The sequence below is a fragment of the Gadus chalcogrammus genome, chromosome 16 (assembly GCF_026213295.1).
Source record: "Gadus chalcogrammus isolate NIFS_2021 chromosome 16, NIFS_Gcha_1.0, whole genome shotgun sequence".
NCBI lineage: Eukaryota > Metazoa > Chordata > Actinopteri > Gadiformes > Gadidae > Gadus > Gadus chalcogrammus.
Genome location: NC_079427.1, coordinates 32,491,917 through 32,501,955, shown reverse-complemented (window position 1 = coordinate 32,501,955; position 10,039 = coordinate 32,491,917). Strand labels below are relative to the sequence as shown.

The following is a 10,039-nucleotide window of genomic DNA, read 5'->3' as shown; positions in this document are numbered from 1 at the left end:
TTCCGTTTAACTCCTCCCCCACCCTTCAGGACTCCCTGCCCCCACCCCTCGACACAGAGCCGTGCACGAGCGCTGCTGCTACTTGGCAACCAGGTAGCTACGCTGCCGCTGCCTCATTGAGCGAGAGCTGAGCTAACGGTCGGCTGCGTTTCTCTACAAACTAGGATGTCTCATTCACCGGTAAGAACACACCTAATATTATAATGCTAAATGTTTAAAACAAACATGATGAGGCCTACTGTTACTGTTAGTAGTAGTACTCACAGCCGTCAGGCTAGCTCATAAGCACAGATTGACTGGTAACAGTAAAGAAAAAGTTCACAGTTTACTTACACACATATTTTGTGTAGTATATTACACTTTATTTATCATTCATTGTTTTGCTTGTCAGAGTTCACAAGATGAGTTTTTTGGGCTCTGACACAGACTACAGTCCCGAGCCAAACACGTCGTCGGTTCAGAGGGGACGGGCCCGAGGTCGACTGTCTGCAAGAGAGCAGGGGTCTCATTTATAATACTGTGCGTGGGATCGTTACTAAAAATGTGCGTACGCCCAGAAGCCAAGTTTTGCGTGCGCCAAAAAATATTCTGATTTATAAAACACTGCGTACGCACACCTGTACGCAATCTTTGCTTTATAAATCACATACTGACTATAATTGTGCGCAGCTGAATCAGCTTCACGTTCCGCCCTCTACACGCCCCTTTTTAACCATAAATGGTCAATGCAAATGACCTCATGAATGCGATCTGCATATAAAACAGACTCAGATGCCGGTATTATGTCTTGTTGGAAACAATGGCAGAAGTACTGAGAAAATCAAAAAAGCGATATTTCACGGAGGTTGAAGTGGAGACACTTGTGGGTGAGATGGAGGCCCGAAAGGTAGTTTTGTTCGGCGGTCACGGGATTGGAATCGCCAACAACAAAAAGCAGAGTGAGTGGCAACATGTTGCTGCAGCAGTGAACTCTGTCAGTAGCACGGAGCGCACAGTCCCAGAATTAAAAAAGAAGTGGTCTGACATAGAGTTACATATTTTTATGTAGCCTACCAATAAATCGTTATGGTCCCTAAATACCCTCTCCCTCCGAATCCTGCATGGTCCGCCAGAAGTGCCATATGGTGCAGCATTACCACGGCGCTCACCTCTGTATTTATAGGGTTACGGTAATAAGACTGACGAGAACGCCTTGGATAATCAGTTTGTAATTACCCACGTAAAATGTTCTTGAACATAACCCCTTTTTAATGCCTGATTTGTCATGAAAAGCATAACGGACAACGATTGTGATGAGTGTGGCTTGGTTTTTCACACTTGGGATTTAATTGACATTTGATCATGTGTTTACAGTGTCACATAAAAATATTATGTTATTGACACATGTTGGACAGATGCTTTATTCCATGCAGTCGCGCCGTCAGTGGACAGTATGGAGTGACGGGATTAAATATAGAGAATTTCTTTTTATTTCTATTCTAAGGAGATATTTCTGGAGTTATAACTGAGAAATAACGCAGTGGACTTAAATTAACACATGATACGGGTTGAAATTAAATTGATGAAGGGCGATGATAAAACATAATCGTTCTTCTCACTCTGCAATTCTTCGGTCTGACTTCAGTTCACCACCACACCGTCTGTGTCGCCAGTTCTCCTTTTCCTCCAAATCATGCGTACGCATGGGTCAGAGTTTGCTTAGGGCTGCGCACATTTTCCCGTCAAGTTGGTTTTTTATGGATCACAACCTTGGCGTGAAAAGTCACGTACGCAACTTTCAGCCCCGTTTTGTGCGTACGCAACGGTTATAAATGAGACCCCAGGCCATTAGGGGCAGAGGAAGTAGAGGTGGAAGACGGGGAGCAAGAGGCACTGGACGAGCGGGAAGAAGCAGGAGACGCGGGGCTGCAGTAAACCTGGGGCAGGATGATGTACTGCGAGTGGAGAACCTGCAAGCTCTAAGGATAGCAGATGAGCAGGTAATGTATCTGAGACATAAACCTTACCAGCAACTTTGTATACTGAGATGCCATGTACCATGAACACACACTAGCCTACCTATTGGAGGAAAATAAAAAACTGTATTCAATAACTAATCTTCATCATGTATTACTTTACAGGCAAGAATTCAAAGTCTGGATCTGCAAATGTCGCATCATTTGCTCCAGCACTGCCTGACACGCGACCCCAGCCTCATGTTCGACCTGCTCACCATGTCATCCACAGATCCTCCTCCATCAGGCCCTCAAGTGAGAGATAAACCCACCTGGTGCATCTGCCACAACTGCAGGGAAATGCCGACGGACGTGGAGCGCAAGTGCTGTGGGCAACAACCTCACTCATGTATAGCAATGCTGCCCCACATCGAGGCATACATTCTGCAAGAGGGGCACCTGCGCCTTGCAATCAGAATCTGGAACGATGTGCGGGCTTTGGGTGACCTTCCAGACCCAGGGGAAAGCAAGAAACAATTTCGCTATGCTGCATACCGACAGTTTGTTGTGTGGCAATATGGGGCACTGGGAGCAGGGAACAGAGTGGTCCTACCCAGTTGCTGTGTGTGGAAGATAAGAGACCGCTTTCCAGATCCACACGGACAATATAAAGGCTTCAGTTTATTTGTATCTGTGTGAACGTTTTTTATATAATGTACATCGTTTTTATTTATATTTTTTCCCCAGGAGTAATTAAAAATGCAGAGTCCTTTTGTTTTTATATTGTTTGAATAAAAAAAGGAAAATTACTTTGGTGGTGACGTGGTGAAGGACCCCAGCCCACATATCCTAAGGAAAAATGTATAAATGAGTAATGACGTCAGTAAGAAATCAAACCAAGCTTGCGCAAAAACTATTCAACAAAAGGGTCAGACCCAGATAAATATTATACCATAACACTTACAAAGAAGTCTTCATAATTGTCTGAAGTCTTGCAACAGTACCAAAAGTGGTTACAGATGTCCCTGTTCCAGGTCTGTAGAATGGTACACTGTCTTTGCTGTCCGGCCTTCACACACAAAACAAAATAATGGTAGGATGTCAACTTGGTGTATGAAAATACAGTGGAGTCTAGCCGATTAAAAATAAGCTTTATCTATCAAAAGAGGAATCATAAACTTACTGCATGAATTTTCTTTCCCAAGCCTTTTGACCCATGCCACATGTCCAGGGTGTCTTTCACCCCACTGTCTTTATATATCCCTTTGTCTGTAGGACAAAATAAGTCATAGAATATATAGGCAATGTGAAAATCAATTTCCAAACATAGAAAATTATAAGTGATGAATGTGGTCTGAGAGTGCATGCATAAATAAAGATTTGTACAATTACCCCTGTAATGATAAATAATCTCACAGCTTCACTATACGTTTGAACAAGCAAACTAAGACACAGATCATGCTTTAAGTAATAATAATAATACATTTTATTTATAATGCACTTTATATTCAAGAATCTCAAAGTGCTTCAGAGAAAAAAATACCAAAAAACTATCAAAAAAAGGGGGAACCTCAAAGAAAGTTTAGCTAAATGATCTTTTAAAGAGATGGGTTTTGAGGTTCCGTTTAAAAAGAGCTGTAGTCTGTGGAGCCCTCAGGTGGTCAGGGAGGGCGTTCCATAGTCTAGGGGCAGCAGCAGAAAAGGCCCGATCACCCATGGTGCACAGCTTCGTATGTCGGGTTTGGAGGGTGTGAGTGGATCCTGAACGGAGTGTACGTGAGTTTGTCGGGGGGGTGAGGAGTTCCTGAAGGTAGAGGGGGGCAAGTCTGTGAAGGCACTGGTGGGTGAGGAGGGAGACCTTGTACTCAATTCTGAGTGAGACAGGGAGCCAGTGCAGTGATTTCAGGATGGGGGTGATGTGGTCATGCTTGCGCACCCTCATCAGGACCCTGGCAGCACTGTTTTGAATGTATTGGAGCCTCTGGATGCTCTTGCCAGGGATCCCAATGAGGAGTGCATTGCAGTAGTCCAACCTAAAGGAGACAAAGGCATGGACGAGCTTCTCTGCATCAGCCAGGGTGAGTGATTGGCGGAGTTTGGCAATGTTCCTGAGGTGGTATAAAGCTGTCTTACAGAGGTGTTTGATGTGGGTGTCAAAATTAAGTTGTGGGTCCATTTTAACACCGAGGTTGGTGACGGATGTGGAAAGGGGGATGTTTTTGCCAGAGAAGGTGATATTGGTGATGGTGGGGGAGCGGAGCTGATGTGGCGTGCCAATAAGGATGGCTTCCGTTTTATGGCTGTTAAGTTGTAGGAAGTTGAGCTTCATCCACGCCTCTATCTCCTCCAGGCAGGTGGTCAGTGTGGATGTTGGCAGAGGGGCAGAAGAAGTGGGGGTTGTCCTGATGTAGAGCTGTGTATCATCAGCATAGCAGTGGTAAGACAAGCCATGCCTGCTAATGACACTACCCAGGGGGAGCATGTACAGTGAGAACAGTGTGGGGCCCAACACCGAGCCCTGGGGGACACCGCAGGTGACGTTGTTGGTGTGTGATTTTGCTTTGCCCAGGGCAACGTGCTCAGTTCTGTCAGTGAGGTACGAGGTGAACCAGTTCTTTACATTTCCTGATAGTCCAATGGTATTGCAGGCGGTGAAGGAGAATATTGTGGTTGACCGTATCAAAAGCAGCTGTTAAGTCCAGGAGGATGAGGAGAGATGGGGAGCCGGTGTCTGCTGCCATCAGGAGGTCATTTGTGACCCTGACCAAGGCTGTTTCTGTACTGTGGCCATAGCGGAAACCAGACTGGAATTTTTCAAACAATTGATGTTGTATGAGGTGATCCTGGAGTTGTGCTGCAACAGTTTTTTCCAGAACTTTTGACAGAAATGGGAGATTTGAGATGGGCCTGTAGTTGGAGAGGACTTCTGGATCAAGGGTAGGTTTTTTTAATGTTGGTCTGATGACAGCAGTTTTTAATGCAGATGGGATATGGCCGGCCAGGAGGGAGTGGTTAATGATATTGGTGATGAGTGGAGAGACAGCAGAGATGTTGGCCTTCAGCAGAGCTGTAGGGAAGGGGTCTAGTGCACAGGTGGATGGCTTCATTTTCCTGATGACGTCCTCCACCTCTTCCTTTGTGATGCTGGAGAAGGAGCAGAGGGTCTGGACAGAGTCAATCGGTGGGTCAGCAGTTGGAAGGGGCAGGGCAGTAGTGGTGGAGAGCTGTGAGCGGATGTTATTCACTTTTTGTTTAAAAAAGTTGATGTGCATGTTGCACCTCTCCGTGGTGACATCAGATTGGGATGGTAAAGGGGGTTTGAGAAGGTGATGGACAGTTGAAAAGAGCTGTTTGGAGTTACCAGGGCTATTGTTGATTATTGCGGAATAGAACCTGGACCGTGCATTATTCAGGGCTTCAGCATATGCCCTCCTGTGTTCCCTGTATGCCTGTTTGTGAACGGTCAGACCAGAGGCCTTGAGTCGCCGCTCAAGGACACGCCCAGCAGCCTTCATTGTACGTAGTTCACTGGTGTACCAGGGTGCGGAGCGCGAGAAGGAGACTGACCTCGATGTTAAGGGGGCGTGGAGATCCAGGAGACTGCTCAGGGACTGGTTGTATAAGTCCACTGAGTCAGCAACAGAGAGGGAGTCAGTTGAGCCAGAGGACAGATGTTGAAGGTCCAGGGCCAGGGCATCCATGTTGATATTTTTCACATTCCTGAAGTGGATCTGCCGCTTTGGTTTGGTGTGGGAGGAAGGAAAAGGGAGCTCCATTGACACAACTCTGTGATCCGAGACGCCAAGATCATAGACCTGTAGGTTGCTGATGGGGGCGGAGTTTGAGATGACCAGGTCAATTGTGTGTCCTCTGGAGTGTGTGGGGGCATCAACATGTTGTTGTAGGTTGAGGGAGTCTAGCAGCTGAAGAAAATCAGCAGCGGGCTGGCATGAGGGGGTGTCAACATGAATATTTAAATCACCCAGAATGATGGTATTGGCAGAGGTAGTACAGAGTGTTGTGAGGAGATCAGACATTTCCGGGATGAAAGCAGAGTTGGGTTTAGGGGGCCTGTATATGAGTAGAACAGTCATGGGATGGGGGGGCTTGCATGTGAATGCAAGACATTCAAAGGAGGAAGTTGTAGGCAGCACCATGGGGGACAACTCCAGGTCCTGTTTGTGGATGACAGCTAGGCCACCACCGCGTCCAGTTCTGCGGGCTGCCTCCAAGTAAGTGGAGGCAATAAGTACCCCTTATTGTCTGGCCAGACAGTCCCCAGGTGATTCATTCAGCCACCCTGTAAACTTCCTGTATGCAAACTATTGTAAATCAAATGTATGTATCTAACCCCTGTGCTGCAAATGTGACATCAATATGTGATGCTCCTTACAGTAAACTATCACTCGTCTCTTGACTGTCTGCCTTCCATGAGCAGCAGAAAGTGATCCTCCGGAGAAACTCTTGTTATTAAATAAAACTCTTTGCTTTAATACAGTATCATAGGTTATCATTTTCTCTTTACACCCCCTAACAAAAATACACCTACTAAAGAGGGCGGATATTTGAGTGAGCATCTGTGCAGATTTCAGCTATGCTGAGGTCTTGGCGGAGTGTGTCAAACGCTTGCATGAAGCCCTCCTTCTCCATGATCACAGAATTCCTCATGGTCTCACGTTTGTCAATGTTAACCATGCAGATGATCTGTTTGGATTCGTTTTCCATGACAGAATACGTGCAATACTGTGCACAGAATCCTGGGCTATCCATGCGCCCATCGCCTTTAAAGAGAAATTATATTTTTTGAAAAGACAGCTAAAAGGGTTAATACTGCATTCAATAGAGTAACACAGTTAAAAATATACTTACATTGTATACACATTTTATTAAATGTAATTTAAGACCTCATCATACTGCTTTCTGTGTGCACTTTACTTAGTTTTCTGTTGTACTGTTTTGGGTCATCATGCATCTGCTATACTAATGCAATATTCTGGAAACAAAGAATTGAACTTTAAGTTGTATAGTTTGTCTGGTGTCAAACTCACCCAGTGCCACAACAGGCCCTTTTGACTGAAGCTGACTGATGATTGAGGCTCTCTGCTCACTCCAGAACTCCTTCACAGTGTCCACACAGTACGAGTCCTGAATCCTGAAGAAGGATGAAGTGTCCACCATCCCCATTCTCATGAACTTGAAAAGCAGAGATATTTTGGCGAAGTTGTTGCCTGACAAGAGGATATTGGTGGCCAACATGAAATCTCCAACCAGCATTCCGTATTTTAATGTTGGCTGGGATGCCCATTTCCACACAGTGTGGCCGTAAGGACACATCTGAGAAAAAGAAGAGGAGAGAAAAATCATATAACATTATACACAATTTTTGATAGCACACATGAAAAATAAGTAATGCAAGTGAAAAAGTAGACACCAAATAAAGACTCAACAACAGCAGCTGTTCCCCTGGACTTGACAGTGCATTCAAAAGGTCCAGGTGCCCGGCACTCTACCTTTGTTTGTGGGTCCTTAGCAGGACACATGTTAATAGGGAGCAGGAGATAATGGGCAAGCTGCTTCAGACTTTCATGATATGCAATGGATGCATATTGGCCTATTATGTCATCCACAACAATGACTTTTATTGACTCTGGAAATGTAGTCATGTCCGAGGCACTTGGATCTGAGGTGTTGTCTTGATCGTCATGAACAGTGTCCTCCATGCTGACTGTTGGAAGTGCGTCTAAGCATATCTGACTCTTGAGAGCACCGCCAGTCCTATTGTAATACAAATAGCAGTGTGAAATCACAATCAAAACACAATATTTTGACTGTAGGTATAGCCAAAAGTTACGGAACCTACCTCACACAAATACAAGGCCTATAATTTGCATCGTCACTGTCATCATCTGAATCGACTTCCCTGGTGTCATCTTCTTCGAATGATGACACAGACTCTGTGTCCTTATCAGGAAACCAAATGTCATCCTCCCAGTCAATACTGGGGAAAAAAGAATAAAGACATGGATAATAATTAAAATAATCAAAATGTTTTTTCCTAAAACTCAAAAGTAAAAAATTAATAAAAATCTGCAGCAACGTACGTAGCATTTTGAATGTCGTTATACGCATCAGCATCAACATCAGCGGTCAGGTCCAGAGCCCTATACCACGAAGCTCGCTGAACATACCCAGGCTTTCTTAGGAAAACCTGGCTCGACAGAGCCGCAACTCGCAATCAGAGTTAAATGGTACCACGAAGCTCACTTTAGATTCAATTAGTTGAACCAGGTTTTCCGCTTTAGGTTCAGTGCGCGTTCACGTGAAAGGGGCGTTTTTTGCGTCATTTTTCTCACCTTTACGATAGATCAAGCAGTCTATATGCGTATAAGTGAAAAGATTCTGCATATTGTCTATAGAATAACTATGCCAAATGCAGAATTGTTCGCCATTAATCCAAATAGAATGATGATGATTTAAAAATGCATAAGCAACGTCCATCCTGCCTTATTCTATCATTTAGGGAATTCACTTTAAATACACCCTATGTAAGAAATGTATTGCATGTTTTCAACCGCTGAGAGGTAGCAGCTGTAGCGTAGTGGATATGTATAAGACCCGAACGCCAGCGACCGGGGTTCAAATACGCCGGTCTATCATCATGCATTTTACCCCCATAGATGTGGTGCCAGCACGGCCTTGAAAATATGGGTTCAAGTTCGAAATAAGCACAAAAATATAATTCCATACGTTTTAGTGAATAAGTATTCCATATGCCTGAGAATTGGGACTTTTTAAGCTTCACATAAATTCGCGTCACTTGGGAGTCGAACCCCCCAGAAATTCAAGACTGACGCGCTACCTCCACTCTAGCACTCTGTCACGGAGACTCAATGCGCAACAGTAAGCATTGTCTACATAAGGTCCAAAAGGACGATCAAATAACGAACACCCTCTGATGAGAATCTTTATCTCTCATGAAGAACCCCAATTTTGTTGTTTGCATAATGAAAATAAAGTCTGAAATCTGAATATCGTCAGACAATGCCAAGGGATCGGTTCTGTCCCGTAAAACCCTCTGTCTCCGGAGGGACGCCTGTACGAGAAGTGCGCCGAGGTCCACGGGAACACCCATAAATTGTGACGCCATTGTCAGAGGAGGGGCTAGGAAGCTGCGCACGCCGATTTAAGTAGCCGATCTCCGGCTAGACTAAGCCGAAAAACTGCTCCCGACCAGTTTTGGTTGCGAGCATAAGTCACCATGGTGATACAGCGACGCTAAAAGAGATCGACTTTCGTGGTACAACTAACCCAGGCTTGGAGCTCAACATACCTCGCTAACCCTCTAAGCGAGCTTTGTGGTACAGGGCTCAGGGATGACATACTAAATAAATAGAAACGAAAACAACAACAATAGGCTCTGTGCACTAGAACCCGGAAGTCAACTGACGGTGTCGGCATTCTAGTTTCCGGTCTACTTACTGACCCAGTCCATAGCGTGAACATGTCTGGCTTTTCTAGATGTCTCCAAGACCTACCGACAATAAATGTTAACGTTGTTAACCGCATTGTTGGTGCTAGTTCCCTTGCCCCTACAAGCAAGCGGGAAAAAGGATTGAAGCTCTATATTTCGAGTTATTTGCGTAACTTTGAGGGTAGGTGACAGACTACCGGCTTTTTAGTGAACATTTTTTAGCGACAACATTTTTTTTCTGTATTTAAAACACTTAACTGTCCGTTGTAGTACTAACTGTACCAACGTGTGTCCATTTTTTTAGTGTCTAGCAAAGATAAGGGAACATCGGAGGTGATTATCAGAGCATTGTGCCACAGGTCCATGAAGAAATCAGAGAAGCCTCACAGCTTGAGTGTATGTTAAAGCTAGCGATAAACCAACCGTTATAAACAAACCGTTATACGCCTGTTTCTTTTATAACAGTGTCCGTGGGGGGATTTAGCTGAGGTCATATGTTTAATCAAATAATCAATACAAACATGTATAATTAAAAAAACAGCACAAATGTACACACAAGCGCACTTTCCTCGTCAGCCACCACAACACGCAGAAAGCTCCAGCCGAGAGCGCCCACCACGGCCCCAACACAGTG

At 44.8% G+C, this 10,039-nt stretch overlaps 1 protein-coding gene across 1 annotated transcript; it reads left to right on the top strand.

The window, feature by feature from the left end:
• The first annotated feature begins 594 nt into the window (after positions 1-594).
• LOC130406226 (P2X purinoceptor 7-like) lies at positions 595-3,498 on the top strand. Its single transcript, XM_056611693.1, has 2 exons — positions 595-1,979; positions 2,121-3,498. Exons 1-2 carry the CDS (start codon positions 1,812-1,814, stop codon positions 2,631-2,633), a joined length of 681 nt encoding a protein of 226 aa, XP_056467668.1. The 5' UTR covers positions 595-1,811; the 3' UTR covers positions 2,634-3,498.
• The last annotated feature ends 6,541 nt before the right edge of the window (positions 3,499-10,039 follow it).

Coding starts and splice junctions, on each gene's coding strand:
- LOC130406226 (XM_056611693.1), top strand. CDS start 1,812: ATGAGACCCCAGGCCATTAGGGGCAGAGGAAGTAGAGGTGGAAGACGG. Junction 1,980..2,120: donor TAAGGATAGCAGATGAGCAG/GTAATGTATCTG, acceptor ATTACTTTACAG/GCAAGAATTCAAAGTCTGGA.